This window comes from Curcuma longa, chromosome 16 (assembly GCF_044706935.1).
Source record: "Curcuma longa cultivar G26 ecotype Majalengka, Jawa Barat chromosome 16, ITB_CL_G26_1.1, whole genome shotgun sequence".
NCBI lineage: Eukaryota > Viridiplantae > Streptophyta > Magnoliopsida > Zingiberales > Zingiberaceae > Curcuma > Curcuma longa.
The window spans coordinates 3,625,202-3,652,504 of NC_133876.1; the positions used below are offsets into that span (position 1 = coordinate 3,625,202).

General features: G+C 37.0%; 1 protein-coding gene across 2 annotated transcripts; it reads right to left on the bottom strand.

Moving 5' to 3' along the window:
* Window positions 1–14,130: 14,130 nt before the first annotated feature.
* On the bottom strand, window positions 14,131–24,554 carry LOC141847225 (ras-related protein Rab11B-like). Of its 2 annotated transcripts, XM_074735212.1 has the most exons (3): window positions 24,536–24,554; window positions 15,352–15,553; window positions 14,131–14,560 (listed from the first exon to the last, which is right to left on the bottom strand). In XM_074735212.1, the coding sequence occupies exons 1-3, from the start codon at window positions 24,552–24,554 to the stop codon at window positions 14,131–14,133; spliced, it is 651 nt and encodes a 216-aa protein (XP_074591313.1). The 2 variants fall into 2 exon arrangements, with proteins under 2 accessions (XP_074591313.1, XP_074591314.1); XM_074735213.1 differs by lacking the exon at window positions 24,536–24,554 and having other exon boundaries at window positions 15,352–15,569.
* Window positions 24,555–27,303: the final 2,749 nt, after the last annotated feature.

Below are 27,303 nucleotides of genomic sequence, written 5' to 3' on the forward strand. Positions count from 1 at the left end.
GTCCTTTGAACTAGGAAATAAAGAATACAATGCCAAATGCATAGGTAAAGGGCATAATATACGTAAGATACAGCATGAAAAGCAGAAAGATATGCGAATAAAGTATAAGGAATAGTTATATATCCTACGCACATCAGTAGACTTAAAATATTATAGGAGTATAATTGGAAGTCTACTCTACCTAACTGCAAGTCGACCAGATATATTATTTGTAGTAGACATGTGTTCCATGGGAGAGTGCCACTTCCTCCATCTTTGCGAGTGAATGGAGGCAACAACCCTAGTTCGAAGCGAGGTGGCTAGCACGAAGCGAGGCGGCAACCCTAGCTCGAAGCGTGCGTCTATATTCTTCTTCCTCATCGTGTGCGCCGCCGTCCACTTCCCTTGTCGGCTGATCGGGGTTTGAGAGGAGCATCATCCTTTGCTGGATGCCGCCGAAGATGAGACTGTCCTTTACTCCCTGTCGCCGGAGAAGAAGAAACGCTCCTCTTATTTTCTGTCGGTCGTGGTCTGCCTGTATTGGTTGCGTGCTGAAAGGAAATTGAGAGCTGATTGCGTGAGGAAGAGATGGAGCTGAACCCGAGCATCGTGGATAGCAGGGAGAGTTGTGATTTCCTTCAAAACAGGGAGCTTGGCTTCTTGTAATTGTGGTTGTATGGGAGAGGAGAGAAGAAACATGTTTGTTTTCTTTTCTCGAAATGATTTATGAAATCACTCCCGAAATATTATTGCACCACTATTATCAGAAAAGAGTTTTTGATTGTTTGTCCTAATCGGCGGTCAACAGTTGACCATCGATGAACTACATCGGGAATACGATTCTTGATGATAGTTAGAAAGTCCCGGAGCGATCACGACAAACGTTGTTGCGTGGTTTCCGGAATAAGGCTTCTCTCGATTCGATCGTCATCGATCATCGGCTAGTACCGAAGACGATGACGTGACTCATGGCTTCCGAAGCCGTCCACATGGGAGCTTAGCATGGATCACCAGTAGAGGCAGGACTCCGACGAGGATCATGCGTGTTCCGCAAGTATACGGAATGTCGCCAAGTAATAAAAGATATCGAATCCACAGGGATCGTGGAATTAATTACAAACCTAGCACAATAAGAATGGAGAGTTCATTGAAATTGATTTGGTGTGGGGGAGAAGGAGTGTTCTAGAGATCCTAAACCTTAGTTCGAAGATAGAGTTCGACTGTGACAATGAGTGGAAAGCGACTCTAGGACTTCGGATTCCTCGGGGTATTGATTGATTGACTTGGATCCTCTATCATTCCTCAATCATTACACAATCGTAGGGATTCTAACCAAATTATCCAATTAGACATCGTCAGGCTTCCTCGGAATAAATCAATGGTCTTCTAATGTTACTTAGGTTGGGTTGAGATGATTCTAGATAGCCTAGTTCATGACTCTCCTGTGTCACGCAGGCGTCCCAGAATACTACTAGATTCCTACCCCCTGTCACAGGGTATACCTTTTAGAGACCTCTCCCCAACACTAAACAACCGTTAGTTATCCCTCATAAACATTACCCATAGCTTAAGCAATCCCTCGGAAGGTCTGGTTAAGACTCTCCTCCTGTCACGAGGCGTCCCGGGTATACGATCCTAAGAATTCCTCAAACTCTGAATAATCTCTACCCTTATGGATTCATACTATTCACAAGCATATCATCAAACAAGCATAGAGCATAAATCCACAAAGTAATTGTACAATAATAGTAATACCCGAAATTTTTCCTTCAATACTTTCTGGATAATTATTTATAAATGATAGATTAATTATGACAAAAAGAATTAGTATAAAATGCCAACTCAGGTCTAAGAATGGCCAAAAATGTTGCTCGTAATGGGTTAAATTTATGTGGGTTGTGCTAAAAAGAAATGTGGAGGTGCAAGGATTTGAACCTTGGACCTCTAATAGATATAGCAAGCCTTAGACCATATGTGCAAGTGAAGATTTCTTGTTAAAAACAGAAGGGAAATGTCACTTAAGGCTAACGGTTTATGAAATGGCATACAACTACGTGGAGTTATGGGGAGTTATGGGCACTTAGTGGGTTTACTCGAGCGTAACTCCTTCACCTCTCTATATAATCTGCTCCTCACCGAAGTTTTTCCTTTTTCCCATATATATTCCTCTCTACTCCTTTGTTTCTGCCGAGAACCCTTCTTCTCTGTTCGTTGGTTCCTCTGACCGGGAGGTTTCACCCAGTTTCAAGGAGATCTAAGGCAAGTGCTTGGAGGAAGGATTTGTTTCTGTTGGGTAAAATCGTTAGAAACTTCAAAACTAAGGTAAGTTCCCTCACCTGCATTGTAATAGCTACGATAGGTTTATGTTTATGGTATTTACGGTTTCTGATGAAGTTCTGTCTATGGTTTTTGTCTGTTAAAAAGGTTTTAAGCATGTTCTTAGATAACCTGTTTATATGTTTACTGTATCTGAAGATTTAAACCTTGTTTAGGTTCTGTTTATGCTCTGTTTAAAAGTTGTAAGACATGTTTTAGAGTAAACCAAAAGTCTATACAATCTGTGTTAGACTAATATAACGAAGAAATCATGGTTAAGAAGGTTAAAGTTGGAAGATAGGATTTGTAGTAGAGTTTCGTAGGGTTTGAATAGGTACAATCGATCTGTGAATTGATAAAAGGGGCTTGTAATCGATCACTGGATCGATTACAAGAACGGTAATTGACTAACGGATCGATTAGTAGGTTAAAGAGGAAAAGATTTACGTCAAATGATCGATCACTTGATCGATTAGAGTGGGTAATCGATCGGTTGATCGATTACCAAGTCTCCGAATCCTCATTCGGCCTTCACCAGCCGAATACCCATTCGGCTTTCACCAGCCGAATACCCATTCGGCCTTCACCTAGCCGAATCCTCATTCGGCCTTCACCAGCCGAATACCCATTCGGCTTTCACCTAGCCGAATACTCATTCGGCCATCACCAGCCGAATACCCATTCGGCCTGCACCTGGCCGAATACTCATTCGGATTGCTGAATACCCATTCGGCCTGCACCTGGCCGAATACTGGGAAACACTAGGAAACCCGTTCCGGTAAATCCTTGTAGAACAAAAATTTTTCCGGAAACGGATTTAAGTTGCCCTCATAGTCGATCAAACAAAGTTTGATCGACGCATTTAGATCATTGGGCTCTTGTGTTTGGTTTACAGGATCCAGGAAGAGAAAAATAATTTATTAAATGCGGAAACAATAAATTGAACCTTTCTCGCGGGATTGTCTTTGAAGGAGTGGATGACCCCTTGATCTTCAACTGTATAACCTCTCCTCTTCTCGAACGTTGTGTGGGCAACGATCCTTCGAGATGATTCCACCAATTCTCTTCTCTCCGATGGCAAACAAGCAAGGAGTAAGAACCCTCCTTTTTTTCTCTTTCTAGAAGCCTGCCTTAATTTGCAATGCAATTGCAATCTTGCCAATCCATGCATGCAACATCCTCCATGCAATCATGCAATGTGCACCATGCAATGCATGCAAATGCAACGCTTTATCCAAATTCTTCATGCAAGCAATTGCAATCCAATTGAATTCCGCCATGCAATCTTTTGCAAGCAACGTTGCCATGCCATGAATTAATTTTGATCCGCATGAAAAGCAATCCAACGTGCATTGGCCTGCTTGCATGCAACGTTCAAGGCTTTGCATGGTTTGCTTCCAACGCTTCAATTCACCATGCCGCCGGCCCTAGGCACGAAGAGGAGGAGGTGGGGTTGGCGGCAACAAAAGACGGAGAGATTCCTTGGTGCCGCCGGCTCTAGGGGAGGAGAGATCCATGAGAGAATTCTTCTAAGAGAAATTGAATTTTTGCCTCTTGCAAGCCCTCCTTTATATAGCTAAGCCATCATGGAAATTTAAGAAAGATTCTAATAAATTTTCTTATCCAGATTTAGTTAGAAAAAATCTAATAAAATCTTTAAGAAAAATTTATTAGAAACAATCTAATAAACTTATCTTATCTAGATTTATTTAGAAATAAATCTAATAAGATTTTATTAGAAAGATTCTAACAATCTTATCTTATCCAGATTTATTTAGAAATAAATCTTTTTATAAGATTTTATTAAAACAAATCTAATAAAATCCAACGGATAAGATTTGCTATCTTTTTAATAAATTTCCATTATATTAATTTTATTCTTTAGACAAAATCTTTTAATTAAATCTTATTAATTTCTTAATAAGATTCCTTAATTAAATTTTGTCATCTTTAATAAAATTAATTTACAAAATTTTATAATAAAATTTTGTACGAGAAGAGACGAAATTTCTTAGCGGAAATTCTTATAAAAAATTTCTTTCTTATCCGAATTTTTCCCGGAAAAATTCTAAATAAAATTCAAGAAATTTTCTTTTATAAATCGAATTTCCTTATCCGAAATTTCTCACAGAATTCTTCCGGAGGTCTTCTATGGTCTTCTGAGGTCTTCAAGAATTCTTCCGAAGGTCTCCAAGAGATCTTCAAGAATTCTTCCGAAAGTCTCCAAGAATTCTTCCTTAGGTGGATTTGAGGATTTCCAGAGGCTACAGTAGGGACCTCGAGGAGGAATTGGTTTTGGCCTCCCGATGGGCTTAAGCTTCCCATGTTCTCCACCGAACACACAGCTTAAGTCCATCAATAATAACTCATTCCACTAAAGAGTTATTATTGCACTACCGCACCAATCCCATATTATAATATGGGCTCCTTCTTACTATAAGTACATTAATCTCCCCGTGTTTAAGATATCGTATGTCCGTCAATTAAATGAGTTACTGACAACTCTAATTTAATTAACTTCTAATCCAAGAGTAGTACCACTCAACCTTTGTTATCATGCGGAGCTAAGTCCACCTGCAGGGTTTACATGATAATCCTTTATGAGCTCCTCAAGGGGACATCATCAGCCCTACTGGGACACGGATTCCTTCTATAATTAACGGCACACCTTATAAATAGTAACACCACCCAACTTACCGGGAATATTTGATCTGACGGAAAGATCTCACCCTTTGGTAAATCAAAGCAATAATTACTAAATATAAGTGCCCGTTTATTATATCGGGATTAAGAGCATGCACATCTATAGTAACAGAGGTTTAGTTCGATTATATAGTCAGTATAAATCAAACAATCCTCAGATGGTCCTGCTCAATACACACTGAGTGTACTAGTGTAATTCTATAGTCAAGACAGACTAAGACCAAATTACACTACAACCAGTCCAATGGTTTGTCCAATCCATCTTGGTTGTGAACACTGTTTATAATCTATAAGGAACTGACAACATGGTCTTCTGTGTGTCACTGTGCACACCATGATTATCTACAATATAGATTAAATGGACACTTGCATAAAAACTAAATGCAAACATTGACCAAAAGTAATTCTCATTTCAGAATGTTTATTCACATAGACAGCTAGGATTCTGGTATACATCCCAACATGTACAACAACATATATATATATATATATATATATATATATATATAGTGAAACAATAGAATAGCATACGATAAATGAACAAGATCAATAATCAATGAACAACTATCGAGTATCATACAGTACGGGATTAATGCATCCAATGCAACAACCACATAACAACAAGTGCAACAACCACAATCATGTGTACAACAAGTGCAACAACCACAAAGAATGCAACAACAAGTGCAGCAACTATCAATGTAGTGCATCACCATTAACAAATCATGTGCATATAATATGCATGGTCACTGTCTGCACTCGTTACCCCCAGACACTCACTTAGTATAGTGAATCAAGACGCACGACAGGAAAATTGCACACATTCCAACAACAAACCACTACTAATCAAGTGGGGAGCGGGCAAGATATCACAGGAGGGCTATCTAACCAGTCCTAGTTGCACCCAACTTAGCGCAACAATTGATCTCACTCTTGTGCCACTATCATACAGTGTCAAGTGAGGCCAACAACAACAATTGTCACGCCCCGAGAGACGGTCATCCAAAAAATTTTGACAGCATCTCCCTTATAACAATTCAACTTACCTGAATACATTTTAACAAAAAGGCCTACATGACCGAAACTACAATACAATACATGTGTATATAATTACTATATACACAAATAAAGGCCCACATGGTCATACAACATATATACAACATGGAATCAACTACAACAACCCCTACAACCACGAAAACCAACCACGATTATGTTCACAATACAATCAAATGACAAACTCCACGAACCACATATTGGAAACAATACAAAACCACACAATGAACTAAAATCCGAGCAAAAACCATACGACAGAAGACCGATTTCGCTGTGCACAATATAATAAGGTATCCAAGAATATAAACATGGAGATCAAACGATGTACAGTTTCAACATGATACTACAGGGCGTCAACATATAATATAAGAATCATGTATGTTATGTCATACAAATGCCGCAGTCATATAACAACAAGTGCATAATCATATAACAATAAGTGCATCAACTATAAATACAGTAAACAACAACAAATGCATGCATGGTCACTGTCTGCACACGCCACCCCCAGTCACCCAACTGGTGCAGTGAACTGGGGCGCCAAACAGGATAACTGCGCACCCTCCAACAACAAACCACTACACGTGAGTGGGGAGCGGGGAACATATCACCGTCTCCGTTAACATCCCCAACACTCAACCTGTGTAGTGAACTAGGATGCACGACAGTAATCACCCGCTCCAACAACAAACTACTACACGCGAGGGGGAGGGGCAGTCTTCAGGAGAGCTATCTAGCTAGTCCTGGTAGCACCCAACCTGTGCAGTGCTATAATGCTCTCACCCAACCTGTGCAGTGAGAGTTATCAACAACAATATGCTACGATGCATAGTTCAACATATAACTACTACAACATCGATCAAGATATGTACAACATCAATCATGCTCGATTGATACCAACACTACTCAAACATCATCAGAAAGGTACGCGCAGGATTTAGTTTTCTGTAAATTTTAATTGTGCAAGTAGAATAATTGTTATTCAGAAAAATTTTAATTTCCTGTCATGCCTTGTATGCTGTTATTTCCTGCTTTGCATGTGTGTGTTGTATAATAATTAGTTTTAATTATTCTTTTATTTCCGCTGCGCACGTTTCTGAAACGTGTAAACACGCGCATTGCATTGGGACGATCTCAACATAACATACCACTACACGTGAGTGGGGTGCGAGAAAAATATAACCGTCTGTCATCAACATCCTCAGACACCCACACTATCCAGTGAACTGGGATGTACGGCAAGAATCACCCGCTCTAACAACAGACCACTACACGCGAGGGGGAGGGATAGTCTTCAAAAGAGCTATCTAGCTAGTCGTAGTAGAACCCACACTATGCAATGCTATAATGCTCTCACCCACACTGTGTTGTAAGAGTTAACAACAACAACATGCTACGATACATAGTTCAACAGATAACTACTACAACATCAAGATATGTGCAACATCAATCATGATAAATCAACATAGATAAACAACACTTAAGGAAACTGTATTGATAGCAACAAGATCATATTAAGGTCAACGGTAATTATCAAGCAATGAATCTAGCAACGACTATAATAAGAATAGCAACAAGGTAATCATGTACTACAAAAGGAGAAACTGTGTTGACCAAGCACAGGAGTACCCACCTGGTGTGACGCACGTCAAAATCAGAACTTCTCCGTATAACAGGATCTATAAATCAAGGTCCTACAATTTACACAAAATGCAACACCCTTTTAATACAATATTATATTAATTTTTTTAACAAAGTAAATCCTAACTGATTTTAAGGTTAGTCTAACCCAATTAAACTCCAATTAACTCAAGTTAGGCTAAATTGGATCAACTAGGATCAACGCAAGTCAATCCAATAGATCTAGGAACAACACACAGGAAGCCTCACATCCCAACCACGAAGACAAAAACCTAGCAATCAACCAACAATACCGAAGCAGAGATAAAAATCTACTCACCTCAATGTATCGGGCTGAAACATGCATAGACACCACTTTGTTGGTGCAGGGAGCACCAGACGATCAAACCTTAGTTTTGATAATGGCACTAGGTTCAAATTAAGTGTGTTGGTAAGCTGATGTTGTTAATCTAAGTATGCAAGGAGCACGGGTTGAGCTAAGTCCTAGTTGAGGCTAGGCAAAGGATAAAACCCTAGTTGCTGTTAGGCACAAGCAAACCCTGATCTGGAGGATCAGGCGGAAGCCTTGGAGGCTGAGCCATAGCAGAAGTCTGGGCTGGTATGGAGGACCGAGTCATAGCAGAAGTTTGGGCTGCTCTAGAGGACCGAGTCGCAGTAGAAGTCTGAGCTGATCTGAAGGATCGAGTCATAACAGAAGTCTAGGCTGATCAGAGAGGATCGAGTCGTAGCACAAATCTTGGAGGCTAAGGACAGAGCCGAGCAAAAGTCCAACGAGTCAAGAGGACTTGGTTGGCAAAGGTAAAATTCTCCTGAGTGGAGTGGAGTAGATAGAGATGAATCTTTCTCCTCATATCCGTTTTGTCAAAACCTCTTCCATCATGAATCAAACCAAGTTGGTTCAATACTGCTCCACTAAAAATTTTCGCATATCTTACATTCAATAACCTAATGGGTTTGGGCTTTAATGATTTACATGTTTAACCTAATTCTAGCTCCGAGCCCATTAACCTAAATGGGCTAGGCTAATTTGGGGCTTCAACCCACTTAATCTAGCCCAATTAAAACTTAGCCTTTAATTGGTTAATCCTAAAAATTTCTAGTATTTTACACAATCATCTCAGGTCCATACCTCCTTGGAGATGCTTGTTTAAGATGTCAAAGTATAAGCCTCCATGACCAAGGTGACTTGAATACTGCAAGTTAAAGGAAACTCGCACTTAAGCTACACTGAGATCTTCATTGACATATATATCAAACCATAGGAAGTCTCAAGGCAGTTCACTCCAATGAACTGGTGACCTTTAACCAGCATCCATGTTTAACTCTCAACATCCAATGTCTCTAGCAATGAGATCAGTTGTTTGACAAACTAAGGATTTTAAACGTGCTAGTCTCAACAGAATTAATGATGTTCACGCTCATTAATTCCTCGACTAGAGATAATTTCAATACATTCATAATTGCACATGTAGAGATGCTCATGAGTTATGATTCAATCACAAATTCTCTCATGTTATGAATCGTATTGCAGATATTCAGTATTTGAGTTTAAGATCCAATCAAACACATATAAAATGTGCCCTCAAATAGTGAATTAGTATTTATCCAATAAATAGTATAACCGTAAGGCGATTGCCTTAGGACACCCCTCAAATCTAACACCAATATTATTGGAACTTCATTATTCTTGAACTCTTGTTCAATAAAGTCCACTTGAAATGGTTATTGCAATTTTATTAGATTCTAAAAATGGCATATACCATGAAGAAATTTGAAAATGTCATTGCTAGTTAAGAAAAGGAAGAATGTAGGAATAATACATGACTGCAAGAAGAGGGCAGAAAGTTATAGCTAAATTACAAGAAATCATATTACTTAATCAAATGTGAATTATTCAGACACTTTTGGAAGAAGCATCACAATCTCATAGTTAAGCAATTGTTACAATCCCAAATGTAGAGTATCATAAAGCAATAAAATCTACATGTTACGTCCAGGGAGGCCGTCCAAAAAATTTTGATAGCATCTCTCCTCTAACAATGACCTTTCCCTGAATACATGTGTACAGAATGGCCTACACGACCATGATATGGACTACACGTCCAATAATACATCACAAATACACATAACATATGAAATATAAGACCTACACGGTCACACAACCACCATCACATGCACACTAACCAACATAAGTAAAATGCGATGTCTCCAAGTAAAAACATACAACCACGACCATAAATCCAAAACATCGATATACACACAGTTTATCAGTCCTCAACTACAACCATATCGAATACGATAAAATTCGAATAAACCAAAACATACTGAACCTTCTGATGTGAGATGGAAGCAGCCGACCAAAACTCCAAGCTCCAAGTAAACCTATCTGCTACCTGGGGAGAAACAAAGCAACCCTAGGGTCTGGGTAGTGAGCATTAGTGCATGTAAAGGTAATCAGTAGGAATAACAAAGGTATACAGGCCAGAGTAAACATGTATAGATGAAGTAAATAATAATCAATAGGTAAGAGATATCAACAGGTAATATGAATCAAGGAAATCGAACATGGTATATCAACTGAGACAATAAAGCAAGAACAATACTGTGCAACAGGTATAGGAATCATGTATATGTAATCATGTATGAAATATCACGTAATGCAACATTCATACAACCATATGAATAACATAAAATATACATAACCTACCAATAAATGCATGTAAATTTGCAACAACCATCGCAATCAAATGCAAGTCATTGTCTACACTCGTCATCCCCAATCACCCCCTAGGGCAATGAAATGAGGCGCACAACAGGACATACTGCACAAGCTCCAACAACTAACGACAGGCAATCTTGTGAGGAGCAGCACTATAGCAGGAGGGTAATATAGCTAGTCTTGGTTGCACTTAGCTATAGTGCAACATATGCTCTCACCCATGTGTCACCACAACATGGTGTCAGGCAAGAGCCAACAAAAACAGCAAACAATGCTGTCATCAACACCTACAACAAGCATATGGATGTATGATGATCATCCCAACATGTAATAGCTACAATTAATTAGCATGCTCAACAGGAACCAAGAGAAGTCAACATATGTCCATAATACAACGCTTTAGACTGTTCTACAGTAGATAGATCAATTAGATGTCATTCAACATGTATTAAGCAACGAATCATACGAGTATCAATAGGGTAAATGATCCAGATAACAAGAGTATCAGCATGATAATAATAGATCATCACAAGGTCAACTAATAAGTGTCAAACAACGATTATCAAAAGATATCAGCTAGATAACTATCTCAAGCAACATGAATGGCAACAAGACAGATAAATTAGCAACAACAAATCATGCACTAGAAAATAAACCTGTATTGACCAAGTAGAAGGTACCCACCTAAATCTGACAACTGTCAATCGCGCTCCGAGAATAATAGGACCAATCAACACAAGATCCTGAAATTAAACAACAAAACAATACTTATTAAAATGATACTGTATTAAATCTACAGTAATTAAACTCCCCAATTAAATCTAACTAATCTCCACTTAATTTACAATTGAATTCAACACCTCCAAAATCGACCAAAACCCTAAATAGATCAAACCTAACTCAGGTAAGACTAATCTAACCATTTGATTGTTATTAATAAGATTTAATTAATCAATTAATTAGTTGTATTAATTAAATTAATCAATACAACTAATCTCATGTTTAATCAAATCCAAACTAACCAATTAACCTAATCCAACTTATCCAACCGCAGTTAAATCATCAAAACCCACCAACCAATCAATCCTAAATTCAAATCAACACTTACTATCTCCATTTAACCGAGACAGATCAAAAACATCTAAAACTGATCCACCAATACAAAATAACACAACCTACATGAATCAACTTCAAGAACATACCTCAACAGATTCAACCTAAACTCAATCACCATTCCTTTTTCTTCCTCAATCGAATCCAATTAAATCGGATCTCTAATAAACTCATCAACTCAGCCCCAATTTCAATCAACAATCCAACAAAACCATCCTAATCGATTACCAACTGACTCTCAAATCACATTCATTAATACTGATCTTAACTTAACAAACCAATCAAACAATAAGAACAACCCTAATCTCAGATCACATTCATTAATACTGATCTTAACTTAACAAACCAATCAAACAATAAGAACAACCCTAATCCAACAGTAAACAAGATCAACACTAATCAAAAATTAACCAAGAATTAAATCAACATGGATCCAAGATCTTACCTCCAAGATCAGTTCCAATCAACCCTAGAAATTCTAGATCTAAGCTCTGATTTCACTTCTCCCTTCTTCTATGTCGATCTAGAAGAAGCCAACCAAACGGAGCAAATATTGATCACTAACTAGTTTACAAACATTCACCATCAAACCGATTGAATTCAAGAAGATAAACTCACCTCAAATCCAGCCAAACCCTAGATCTCCTTGCCCTAAGAATCTGAGCTCTTCTTGATCAAATCCCCCCGCCGATTGTCTTCCTCTTCCGGTTCACCCCCTTGAACAGCTGCCACCGAAGTGATCTAAGCCTTCCCCGGCTACACTCCAATCCTGACCAATCAATCCTTGAGTCACCGACAGTTTCCTCACATTGGCACTGGCGGACAGCACGAAGAAGAAGATGGAGCAGCGCAGTGCTTTGAAACACCTTCGCCGACCACCGATCGGGGCAGGCGCTACGGCGCTGGCATCGGGCGGAGGAGGAAGATGCGGAGGAGGGAAACGGGGAGCAGCGGAGGTTGAGGGCGTTGGCACCGGATTGGGTGGCCGATCATCGCTTGTGGCAAGGCGTCGGCAGGGAAAGTGGCGACGGCGGCTAAGGGAGAAGAGGCTTTAGGCGAAATGTATTTTAAAGAGAGGGTGGGCTAAACTGACTTAAATCTAAGATTTATTGCAATCATTGAACCGGTTACTATAGCGAACCAGGTTCAATCTTGGTTCGCTTGGTTCATTAACCAAACGACCTCTAATTCAATCCAAACCAGTTTCATTTGATTTATTTTCGCGAGACAAATCTTTCCATCGCTTTTATTTTATCAAAACCTCTTTCATCACGAATTAAACTAAGTTGGTTCAAACTAAATCGTTTGGTTTACCAACCAAACAATTTTGGATTTGACCCAATTTGATTTCGTTGATTTCATCTTTGCAAGACGAGTTCTATTCACTACCACAATGAAATTTCTAGTATCTTACACTACAACTCAAGAATGTCCATAATCTAGAGTATCAGAAAGCATTCAAATCTACAACCCAAGGATGGAAGAACAGGACACAAATGACTTACCTTTTTTTTCCTGTGTTGAAAAAAACCTTCCAAGGATGGAACCCAAGGAAGCATTCCAATCATTGAAAAAACCTACTTGCTATAGGGCGGGCTTTCATTGGCCTTTGGGATATTGAGATATTGGATTGAATCAGAGAATAGGTTCTTACAGTACCCAAAATTGGACTAGTAGCTTGAGCACACAAACAGGAGGGAGTGAATCATAGAACAGAGAGCGGAGGTTTGGATTAACCTTGACCCCCGATGAAAGCCTTTTCCGGCGGTAGCATAGAGAGGGGTTTTAGGGTTCGGAAACCCTAAAACTCAGATGAAGGCGACAGGATGTGGCAACGGCGGCAATGAGCGACGATGAGTGGGAGAGGTAGCAGCGGTGGCAAGGAGGTGACAATTGCGATGAGCGACGACAAGTGGCAGAGGCAGCGAGGAGGCAACAACGGTGATTAGCGACGACAAGCGGAAGAGGCGGTGATGGCGGTGAGGAGCAGGAGAGGCGGCAACGACGAGCGAGGAGGAAGCGATGGCGACAGGAGAGATGGCGACGACGGCGATCAAGATGGGGAGGTAGCGACGACGAGTGGGAGAGGTAGCGAGGAGCGGTGATGAGGGGGAGTGATGGCGATGGGGGCGATGATCGCGAGTTTTTGCAAGTTTAGGGTGAGATTGCAAATTTTTTTTATTCATTGCCATACAGGCGAGAAAGTCCCATAACGTCAGAGGTGCATATAAGTCATGCAAATTTTATATATATATATATATATATATATATATATATATATATATATATATATATATATATATATATATATATATATATATATATATATAGACATATATTAATTAGCAAACAACACTTTGATGCACACATTTTGATTATTATAGTACAAATAAATTAAATGACATTTTTTTCAAAGAACATAGATATAGAAAATGTAAACTTTGATTTTGTACAAATTTAAATCTCATATTCTACTTAAGAGAGGTGAATCTAGAGAAATTCATATCCACTATAGTTTGTTGAGAATTGACATTCTTTTTCTATTAGTAGGTGAATCAATATTCAAATGTTTAATTAAAACATAGAAATAATCAAATTTATGAGATCTAAGATGAACAACAACCACCTCCTTTGATAGCAGAAACATCGTTGTTGCTCATATTGATAGTTTGCCCCTTGGGCAAAGATGTTGAATGAGATGCTGCCTCAAGGGCCTTCTTGCTGACAACTTGATAGATTTGGTTGAGAACCTCAATGAATGCTTGCTCTACATTTGTTGATTCTAAAGCAGATGTCTCCATGAAAAAAATATTCTCCTTCCCCGCAAAAGTGGTGGCATCCTCAGTGTTAACAGCCCTAAGATGTCGCACATCTGCCTTATTGCCGACAAGCATGATTACAATACTAGAATCAGTGTGCTCCCTTAGTTCCTTCAACCATCTTTCAATATTATCAAATGTCACATTGCGAGTTATGTCATATACCACAAGTGCACCCACCGCTCCTCGATAATAAGCACTTGTGATTGCTCGATATCTAGTATAATTTGACAAAAGAAATAAACATATCAACTACTATTAAAGAAAATATATTATAATAAAATGCAAAGCTTCAGTAGTATATAATAATAAAATGAGTATATTTTTATAAGCCATATATACCCTTTTAGGAATGTGGGTATTTGTGACATAAGGTCAATTAATGTTTATTTCATACAAGACTTCAATAGCTTGGGCACAACGACCTTTCGATTTTCCCTTTTCCAAATAGTCAAAAACAGTTCAAAACGAATCTTTGAAAGAAAAAAAATTAATCTTTGAAGGAAAAAAATGTACATTATATATCATTTCTATATCAAACTAATTATATTTTTTTCTTACAATCTATATGACTTAATATAGTTGCATGGTGAGTCGATCTTATAGAAAAATTGTTGTTGCAAATGATATGATTTAGTTTAGCACCATTTAGCTCTGTACAAAGGAAAATCAGACAAATACAAATTATATATTAAACATTTCATACAATGATGAAAGCCAAAAAAAGAGTTATGTAACACATGCCTACAAAGAAAAAAATGGAACAAACAATTCATTTATTGCCTAAGATCTTTCCTAATCTTCTAAACATAAGGAGATCAACAACTTAAAATTAAGTTATGTTTTGACATACATTGCCATGAATATGTTAATCAATTTTAGATTAGGTAAAATGTACAATCAAACTTAAAAGATTAGAATCAAAAAATATCTTTTTTTATATAAAATTTTTGGTCTACATCAAAACAAAACATGAGAAAAGAGGCAAGAAGAACATATTATCATAACCTTTCTTGGCCTGCAGTGTCCCATATTTGAGCTTTGACAACCTTTTCATTGACTTGAATGGTTCGTGTGGCAAATTCAACACCGATGGTGGCCTTTGATTCTAGGCTAAACTCATTACGCGTGAATCGTGAGAGGAGGTTTGATTTTCCCACTCCAGAATCACCTATCAATACTACCTTAAAAAGGTAATCATAATCATCATCTTTTCTGTAAGTCATTTCTCCAATTCCCTCGACAACTTGCTTTTTCTATAATGCAAAAATCAAACCTTCGCTAACAATTTGCTTGCTCAAAGCATTGTGGAAAGAATTTTTAGGAATCATCAAGGACAATAACAACCAAAAATAAGAAGCGAAAGATTCTATTGCCAATCTATATAGAGAGAGAGAGAGAAAACTAAAATGGAAGGTGTATGTATGACGACGACGAAAACTAGTGGTGACAAATGTGAAAGTAACTATTTGTTAAAATAGAAATAAAAAATTAGAATGCTTTTTAAATGTCTTATATAAAACTATGGAAAGTCTAAAATTATTCTTGTACATAATGTGTGGTTCTTACTACTTCATTTAACATCGAAAAGTGGGGACGATTGATCAAATATAAGGTGGGGAAGATTTTACGTTAACACAAAATATTATGTACAAGTCCAATCGTGAGTTCATTTTATACTTTATGATCATATTTATATGATGCAAGAGTTAGAAACTTCTGATGATATGCAAAATATTTAGTTATTCAAATTCATATTTCATTCTATCTATGTATTTTGGGTTCTAGATACTGTATTTTGGTTTTGGTTCTTGAGTTTCAGATTTTTAGTTTGGTTCTTGAGTTTTTAAGAGATTCCTAGTTTTGGTTCTATTCTGGCTTCTGGATTATATGTTCTAAATTCTAGGTTTGTGTTCTTCATTTTTTTAGTTTTTGGATTCTGGGTTTTGTTTCTATTTTGAGTTTTATTTTTTAAAATCTCTTTTGTTTGTTTTATTTTGGATGGTAAAATAAAATAGGAAAAAATTGGGAATGAGAAATTATCGATGGTGGTGGAATAAAATAGTAAAACATGAAGATGGCAATAAATGGGTAGAAGATGAAGAAATAATTTGTAGGATTTAGGGAAAATATAATTTAGAGTTTTAGGGTGAGGAATGGTTCTCGGAGAAACCTAGAACTCAAAATATAAAATTCAGAAACTCAAGAACCAAAAATTAGAACCAAAACTTAAAATCCAGAATAGAAATTAAATCAGAAGCCAAAAATCAGAGCCAGAGACCACAAACTAGAATCAAGAAACTAAAACCAAGAAACCAAAATCCACCCCCATCCACACATACACAAAATCAACTAAAAAGTAGAAATTAGAAACGAATCTAGAATTAGACCCAAATATATAAAAACTAGAAATATAACAAAAAACCAACCTATATATAGGGGTGAGCATTTGTTAAAACCAAATTGATCGAATTGACAAACTAAACCAATAAAAATCAATTAATTCAGTCAAAAACCAAATTAATCGATTTTGTTAAAAGAATTTAAAAATTTTATGGTTTTTAATAAAACTTAATCAATTTAATAAAAAAATTAAAACACTTATTTTTTTATGTAATAAAAAATTAATTTAATCGGTTTAATTGAATTTCAAAATTCAATACTAGAATTGAACCAATTTAATCGAAATAATTGATATTTTTTAAAAAAATAAATTTCTAAATAGACCAAATCAAATTTATGAATTAAATTAGTTTGATTTGTTATTTCAGTTAAATCAAAATTTTGTCTATCCCTAATGTTAGGGGTGTCAAACAATGAACTAGACCCGCCAATCCTACCCAAGTCAATTTGAAAATTATCGGGTTTGTGTTGAGGGTTTTTAGATTTGAGTCAAGTTCGAGTTGGAATGTTTTGGGTTAAATTGAGTTTAGGTCAAGTTCGGATGGACCCAAGTTGAGCTGAATTTAGGGTTTGAGGTTTATTAGGTTAAATCAAATTTAATTTGAAAATTAAGATGCTTTAGAAAAATGTTATTATAATAATGATGAAGTATTAAGATAAAAATGAAGAATTATCAAGAAAAATAATAAAACATAGTTTTTCGACTTGTATAGGTTGGTCAAGTTATACAGGTTCGGATTTATTATTTTTTGGTTGAGTTTGAGTTCGAGTTAGGATTTTTTTTATAATATTTTTGCTTTGATCCAACCCAACCCAATCCGACCCATCCAAATTGACACCCCTACCTAACGCTAATGTTCTTTTTATTTAAGGGCAAAAGTCAAAAGGGCACTCATTTTTATAGAATCGTCAAGAATGCATCTTATGTTCATTTTTTTTATAAAGGGAGCTACACTCCATGTAAAATGACATAACTATATATCCTCTACCATACAGTAATAATTTATTTCCATTATTATATCTCTCTTATTTTTTTCAACCTAAATCAGTGTATTGTAGCAGCTACTAACCCGTAGTTACTACACAGTTGTAGTAGCAACGGTTTCGTAATTGCTATAGCATAAAAAAAGTTAAGATTGAAATTGTTTGAAGCTTCAGAAAAGAATTTAAATTATATTTTTTTAGCTTGAAACTTAGCTGTTATGGGTTCCATCTCATAATCAGTTGTAGATCTTTGAACAAACATCAATTTGATATATTGTGTATTTTATGGTTCAACTTGTAGCTACTAAAAGTGAATGTTAAACCCTAAACTTTGGGTGGTCATAACTTTTGACTTAAATTTAATCAAGGGATGTATAATATATCATATCAAAGCTCGTTTAGAGATCTTCAATTTGATATATTATGTGTCATGTGATTCAACTTGAGTCAAAAATTATGTCCTTTTAAATTTTAGAATTTAATATTCACATTATAATAGCTACAAAATTGTAGCTACTACCTACCACGCAGTTGTAACAACTATAGTTTCGTAGCTGCTACTATATAAATATTAAATCTTAAATTTTGAGAGTTCATGACTTTTGACTCGAGTTGAACTATGTGACACACAATATATTAAATCAAAAATCTCTGAATAAGATTTTATTTGATATATTGTGTGTCCCGTGGTTTAAACTGAATCAAAAGTTATGACCTCTTAAAATTTAAGATTTAATATTCATGTTGTAGTTATTATAAAATCGTAGCTGCTACAACTGAGCTACCATGTAGTTGTAGCAGCTACGATTTCATAGCTGTTACATAGTTGTAACAGCTATGATTTCATAGCTCCATGTGGAATGTTAAATTTTAAAATTTGAGAGGTCATATTTTTTGAGTCGGGTTGAACCATAGACACACAATATATTAAATTGAAGCTCGTTGAGAGTTTTACAATTAATTATGGGTTAAAACCCACAATAACCAAATTTCAGGTTTGAAAAAGTCATTTAAATTTTTTTAGAGGCTCCGAACAGTTTTTGTTAAAAAAAATTTTCATGTTGTCAAAGCTATGAAACCATAACTATTACAACTTTGTAGCGACTCAATCGTAGCAGCTACGGTTAGTAGCTGCTATAATAGGGCCGATTTAGGTGGGAAAATATGTAAAATACGAGAGCAATAGGGGTTAATTGTAAATAATTAACCCCTAATTGGTCAAAAATTTTATTGAGTTATTAGGGTTAGTGGAACCAAATTAATTGGAATTTAATTAGCCTTAAGAGCATTAAATCAAACCATTAAAATCCGTTTGATTAACCTAAGATCAGCCACTTAGGATTATTAAAGATTAAGGATTAATGGTTAGAGTGTTAATTGGCTTAAAGTTTGGATCTGAAACCGTTAAAACCAAAATCCTATAAGAACGCTACAGTGTTAGCGTTTTTCTTCTCCCACCCATGCTGAAATCGCAACAAACTCCTCTGTTCCAATCCACCATCCTCTGTTTTCTTCCCATTCGTTCCGATCGCGTGACCAAGGGCGTGATCCGCCAGAGCTGGTGACGAGGAAGCCACTAGAGATCCAAGATCTTCAACCGTTGGCTGGTTGGCTGTCTTGTCGGAGGTGGCACGAACTCCTCATTGGGTGTGATTCAAGGGCGATCGACGACGAGGTGGAGGAGGAGATGATCGACTCAGATCGGCAATGATCGGTAAGGGAGTGATTTCAAAAAGATTTCTTAGGGGTTTCCTTGGATCTCTAGCCTAATATGGAATGAATTTTTAGATTCCCTTTCGATTTCTTGGTTTCAACCAGAGAGATGAGAATCTTAATTGTTGGCCGGCGGATTGGTCAAGCTCAGCTAGGTTTTTGAAACCAAGGATCTAGGGCACGATTCCATTCAAGGTAAGGGTTAATAATTTCTTTGTTTTTAACCTTGATTGGGTGACCTCTTCCAAGGATTTTGATCAAAGTTTTAAAGATGCTTTGATTTGGTAGAATGAAGGAGAGCTTTGGAGGTTTCTTGTTCGGCAGCAAGGGGGGATCAGCGAAGGCTTGATCGAACTAAGCTAGGGCAAGGAATCTTAGGGCACGACTTCTTTTGAAGTAAGTAATTGGATCTTGATGGACTTGGATTGTCAATGGGATTCTGTTTCTTTATTGTGAGATCAGAAATCGAGTATAGTGGTACTATTTGATTGTAATGTCGGTTCTTGAAATTGATCAGGTTCCATATTGTGGAATTAAAGGAGCTTGGAACTTGGGATTAAAATTCTTGGACTCTAACCAGAGGTAAGCTCTTGAAACAGATATTTATAAAATTCTTGATTATGATCTGTTGGTCTGTTGGGGTTTGATCTGTGGTTACGATTAAGGGATTGGTTCTAATCTGTTTCTGTTGGTTTTGAGTTCTTAGAATTAAGCTACTGAGGTTGTAATTGGTTAAGATTGATCTATTCATAAATTGGATAAATTAGAATTTGAATTTAATTGTTGCTTTTGATTTGAATGGGATATGTTGGGTGAATCAATCTGTGAGGTTGCTATTAAGGTTCTGTTATTGATTCATGATCAATGATTGGGATTGGTTTATTGAATTAAATGGACCCTAATGGACCTTAACTAAAGGATTAGGTTGGATTGAAAGCTTAGATCAATCAATGGAAGTGTTGTTTCTGTTAAGAACTTTAATAGAACAATACCTTATTTGATTCGATTCTTTGAGGATGTGTTGTGGCCGTGTGGGTCACCTTTCTTTTGTTTAGTTATGTAATAATCCATATTTTGTAGTATGGATAGGCCGTGTGGGCCTTTATATATGTTTGTATTCAGGAAATTATCATGGATACTGGGGAGTTACTGCTGAAATTTTTTGGATGACTATCTCTCGGGTTGTGACAATTTAGTGGTATCAGAGCATAAGTTTACATTCTGCTTGTCGCATTTTTGAGTCTATCTGATACCAATTTAGTGGTATCAGAGCGTAGGTTTATGTTCTGCTTGTTGTATTTTTGAGTCTATCTAATACCAATTTAGTGGTATCAGAGCGTAGGTTTACATTCTGCTTGTCGTATTTTTGAGTCTATCTAATACCAATTTAGTGGTATCAGAGCATATAGATCATGTAGATGAAGTCTTAGGTTGCATGGTTTAATTTTATTTCAGTTTTGTCGTCGTATCGGGTTTATCGGACTTTTGATTACTAGATCCAGGTTGTGAGATGGAAATAGCATGGCAAAAGATCTCCAGGCAATAATCTGTAAGTATTTTGTATATTTTCTAGTTTGTTAGAAAATTTATACTGGTCGTATATCAGGTACCATCTGATTATATGGCTCCTGTACCCCGAGGACGAGGTCGACCGCTGAGACGACTTGATAGGTCAGAGGAGCCAGATATTATTGAGGAGGAGAGGGATATACGAGATCAAAACTGTAATATTCCTACTGGAGAGCAGAGTTGTCAGGCCCAGGGGATTCCTCCAATTATGCCTACATCTGCTCCGGCTGACAGAAGTCGGATTATGACTTTGGCCAACTCTGCCAAAGAACACTTCACCCTCTTTCATGGGGGATCTGACCCGTGGATGGTTCGGTCGTGGATGGAGAATCTTACTGATACCTTCGAGTATATGTCTTATATGGAGGCAGAGAAGGTTGGATTGGTTGTATATCATCTTCGAGACCAGGCTCTTACCTGGTGGAAGACTCAAAAGATCATTTTTGGAGCTCAAGAGGTGACATGGATATCTTTCAGAGAGGCTTTCGAGAGATAGTTTTTCCCAGCTACTTTCCGTATGGCATGCCGTCAGGAGTTCTTGAGTTTGAAGCAAGGTGAGAGGTCTGTTACAGAATATAATACAGAGTTCACTAAACTCGCAGAATTCTATCCACAACTGGTGGCACAGGACGAGGACCGGATGGTTTAGTTTATGCAGGGCCTTTCCTCCATATATACGAGTTTGGATGTCCGGGTCTTCTATCCACTCGTACAGGGAGGCCTTAGATCGAGCACTTTCTATCGAGTTTACCCATAGCAGATAACTCGAGAGAAAGATGCTAGGGAAGTAGAGTGCTCACGGTAAGACAAAGAGTCAGGACTCTCAGTCGACATCTCATAGGAGACAGAGGACTAAACAGCCATCTAGAGGATAGTTTCGTAGTACCACATATCCGAGCCAGAAACAAAAGAATAAGAAGTGTAATCGATGCGGATCGTACAGTTATTTGATAGTTGATTGTCCACTAATCAGTCTATCTGTTACTATTGCAAGCTTCCGGGTCATACAGTCAGAGAGTGTGCTCTGAAGGCTCAACTGGAGTCTACTGATGCTGCATCTTCCGGAGGACGTCCTACACAGCAGCGATCTAAGAGGACATAGAGGACCAGAGCTTATCAGCAGCAGTGACCCTTGCCGTCTCAGCCACAAATATACATGCTTCATGGGATAGATCATCCAGCTTTATTGACGGCATTTCAGTACCCAACTGGTCTAGAGATTCGCTACCTTACACAGTAGTATATACCAGCGATGCCTCAGTCATGTATGTTACCTGCTTAGTAGCCTCAGTTTCCAGCTCCTCCGAGTTAGGTTCCGACGGAGTGGAGGCCTTCTACCTCTCAGCCGGTGGTGCAGCCGTCCAATATAGAGGTTGGATGTGTCTATGCTATTACTCGGGAGGATACGCAGCGGGCCGATGGATCGGTCATCAGGGGTATGATTTCTGTTTATTTCATATATGCAAATACTTTAATTGATAGTGGTAGCTCTCACTCTTTTATATCTAGAGTATTTTTGTAGAAAATTAGTAGAATCCCTATGATTAGATCATGTAGTCTAGCAGTATCTTTACCATCAGGTGAAGTGCTAACTACAAATTAGTAGATTTAGGGATGCCCACTGGATTTTGACGGTCATACCTTTACAATGGATCTACAAGTGTTAGATATGGCAGAATTCAATATTATTCTAGGTATGGATTGGTTGGCCGCTTATCATGCAACAGTAGATTGCCGAACGAGAGTGGTTACCTTCCGACCTTCGGATCAACCCTCTTGGGAATTCGTTGGCACTCAAAGTGATGGATTATCTATCATCTAAGCTATTCAGGCTCAAAAGATGTTAGTAGTGGCTGCCGAGGTTATCTACTATTTCTGATGTAGATAGAGGAAGGCGATATTTCTTATCCTTCCGATGTTCGTATTGTCCAGGAGTATCAGGATGTTTTTCGGACTGCAAAAGACGAGTCTTTAAGCACCACTATTGATTCCTTGAGTCATAAAAAGGTCTCAACATGGATTTCATTTTAGGGTTTCCAAACTAATCAAAACCATGATTCTATCTTAGTGATGGTTTAGTAGTAGTGGTGATAGATAGGTTTTCAAAAATTACACATTTTATTTTGTGCAATAAGACAAATGATGTATCACATATAGTCAAGTTGTTCTTTACAGATGTTGTTAGATTACATAGATTCCCATCGTCAAGTCATATATGGATATTAAAATTTGTCAAATACTTTGAAAAAATCCTATAGAGGACCCGACTTAAGTTTTTATATGCATTTCATATGCAAATTGATGGGAAAACCGAAGTTATCAATTGTAGTCCAGAAAATTAGTTTACATGTCTAGTAGGTGGGAAACCAAAAAACTAGAAATCTGGAAGAAAAAAATTTCGCCAATTATCAAATTTACTTATAACCATTTTATAAATGAGTCTTAGACTTTCTCTAGAGCTTAGTCTGTATATCAAATTCCCCTACTTACCATTTCATTCCTCCGAGTCTGCTGAAACTTGCCTAAGCATGTTCGAAATAGTCCCAGTGATGCTAGAAGGAAAATCACATTAAATAATTAAACTTATAGAATACATATTATGCACATCTTAAACTTAAGATGTGCAATAGAGGGAACTGTTCGTCTATATTCACCCAAAACCTTTTCAAAATAACCTCCAAAAAGCTTCACAACCACTCCACTAGTCCCTTTTCATTAGGAGAAAGATTGGTCTAAAAGAAATTTCATGCTCACTGCACTAGTTCTGATTTCATTGCAAGAAAGATTGGTGCTAATGCGTATGTTATTAAAATACCAATGAATTTGAACATCAGCTTATATTGTCGTGTCATTTTTTAACATTGAGGCCTTATTGTAATATCGAGGAGCATTCAAGTCTTCCTCTTTATCTATGGTTCACACTTCTATAGTTCTGAAACACATGCTACCTTAGTCGACTGATTATATCAAGCACATAGTAAATACTCAAAATGTGATAGCTCCCTATAGAAGCATCTAGAGGTACTTTCATTAGAAATGACTTCTAGAGATAGACAACTTAGAATAGGGAAAATGAACTTCTAACACATTGTTTCTAAGACACTTAAGGTGATGCAACAACAAACATCAGAACCATCTTCTACAAAGGTTCTCCAGTCATTCCTTCGCAATGATTTTTGGCGCCTTAAAGCATGATTAGCGACGTCTTATCTCTCCACTCAACAAGGTTTGGCTGTTCTTAGTGGAGGAAAATGATGCAAATGGATTTGAATTACAATTTTGAATTCGGATTGAATTTGGAAACAAGAAATTTGCTATCTTGTAACTTATAAGTAGTTTAATGGGATTATTGTATTTCTCGATTTATGATATTTTATTTCCTAATTTAGTTAGAGATTGAGTTTATTAAAGTGGTGTTATTTCAATGCAACGATCTCTTTTGACTAATAAAAAATTTAACTTTTAATTCTCTATATGAGATTTCCCACTATGTGAAGTTGTGGTATGCCATTTAGATCCCCACCACTCCATGCCATCGCCATCTTAACTAGCTCACCTTTGTGACCAAACCAGGGCCAACTTCATTTTTTCAACACCTTCCTTTAATTCATCTACAATCATGCAAGCCTCTATCTTCCCTAGACTCCAAAAGCACTCACCTAAGCAGATCATCTCTTCTTCTAGACATCCTCTAAACACCATCCTTGTGCCAATCATCCCAACCAACCCCATCTCTCTCTCTTCGTGACCCGTTTGTCTCAAAGTCATCTTTATGAATCCGCAAATCCCACTACTCCTATAAACCAACCTCTCACCTAACTCATCCTTCACCTATCCTTTATTTCCAACTACTTCAATTACAAGGCCTCTAATGTCTACTTGATCATATAAAGGAGCTTGTCCTTAGATTCCACCTCTCTTCATCACTGTTGAAACTACTTCCACCAATTCAGCACTCATCTCTTTATTCACCAATGCATGGAACAGTGATAGTAAACCTAAGCACATACTTGTGTTTGTGCCACCATCATTTTCACATTCGAACCACTAGGAGCTCTACTAAAATAGATTTGATCAGATTTGTTAACGATCCATCTTTGCAACCACAACTATCTCAACCTGTAACTATCACAAGTTCCTCCATTTGCAGATCACATTCCATGTTAACACCTTTTTCATTGTCATCTTCCCCCTGTAATGTTGGCTCTTCACCATCTTTTGTTGTGACATCTAAGGGCCAACCTTGCAAAGCATCTTGCCTAGCCCCACAGGCATGACCACAGCATGGATCCTTGTTTATTGCGCACAACACTGCAAACTTCCTAGTCCTGTCTCATATTGACACCACTCTCAGATCCTCCTGATAGGAAGAGGTTCCTCCTTCATCCTTGTCTTAGATATGTCCTACACTTTTGAAGAGGCCTTATCCAAGATTCAAAATCTCGAGCTATGCTACAGTTTCAATCTTTGATTGGAAAGGTATTGTTCCGGTATCATGCCGATATTTCGATGCATAATGTCAGTGATGGATTGGAGGTTGAATGAGTCATTGTCAGTGTCAAGTGGTATTGAATTTCAGTAATTTACCAGAACAATAGGTTTCCACCATTTCGCTCGATACGATACGATATTTCAAACTATGGTCTTATCCAAAGTCATAGCTTGTGAACAAGGTCATAATTTAAGCATAAGCAAGTTCTCCTTACCTCATTTTAAGTTGAAATTGTCCATAGTCAATCTATTATTCCACCCTACAATTTAATTTCATAATTGGGCCTTCTAAATGTGCTTCTTTGACACTACACTGCTCTAGATATTCCTCTGTTTCTATCTCTATCTTCTGAGCCACATAATCGTTGCTCCTCTCAAATTGAAGCGGATGTTATTAGTTTGTTCTCTATTAGTTATCCTCTCATCCCATAGAAGAGCACATCAACGGTGTTCTATTAAACAACTGAAGCAGCTTCCTAGGTGGTATTAATAAGGAGCTACTTCACTTAGCCAATAAGTCATCCCATTTAGTTGGTCTTCTAAAAATTGTCCTAAGCGATCTAGAAGAGCAGCCAATAAAGTTGAATGACAACATTTTTTCTCCTTATAAAGAGGACAAGACTAACAAGTTATTGTTATATTATGTATTTTCTTGGAATGTGCCAATATATATTTATGAATTTTATGATTATTTATCTTGTTTATTGGATAAACATTGTTATCTACATATGTAGTTTTTTGTTGTGTTATGATATGAAATATGATATATTTTATTGCTGTTATTTGTTCACTTATCATTTATCACTTTTTTTTACTTGTAATAGTGAATGTCTTTTGATTGATTAATTTACCTTGTTTTATGTGATGTTAGTCATTTTTAATGTTAATATCAATCTATTTTAGTTTAGGCCTCACCCTAAGAGATATGCAGTGGGCCAATTGTCTACCATCTGAAATCAACTTTTAAATCCTTGATACTTGATAATCAGAATAAATTGTAAACATTCTTTCATACCAAAGATTTTGCATATCATTTTAAGGCCAAAAATCCCATCTGATCTAAATGAAGGCAATAATCCAAAAAATCCTGCAACATCTAATCATCTATATTTTATTGTTGTTATTTGTTCACTTATCATTTATCACTTTTTTTACTTGTAATAGTGAATTCCATTTGATTGATTAATTTACCTTGTTTTATGTAGATGTTAGTCATTTTTAATTTTAATATCAATCTATTTTAGTTTAGGCCTTACCCTAAGAGATATACAGTGGGCCAATTGTCTAACATCTGAAATCAACTTTTAAATCTTTGATACTTGATAATCAGAACATATTGTAAACATTCTTTCATACCAAAGATTTTGCATATCATTTTAAGGCCAAAAATGCCATCTGATCTAGATGAAGGCAATAATCTAAAAAATCCTGCAACATCTAATCATCTATCATCCTTAATGGAGTTCGACGATAACTGAAAATGCTTCCAATATTTTTAGTTTGTTTGAAAGGGGTGTTAGGGGATGAAAACCATCCCCTAATCTTCTATGCTTCTCTTTGATTCACTTATGATCCCTGCCCAATTCTCCTTAGATTCACTCCCAATTCATAGAGCTAGATTTCTCAATTCACAACTGCAAATGGACTTATGGATTGTGTTTTCTTCCATTATTGTCATGCGCCTCTAAAATGTAATATCACCATTATCATATTGAATACAATCATTCTCCTATATATTCTATCAACAGACAGAGAAAAATTTTAGCTAATTGGATGCCAGAAAAAGAGAACACACATGCA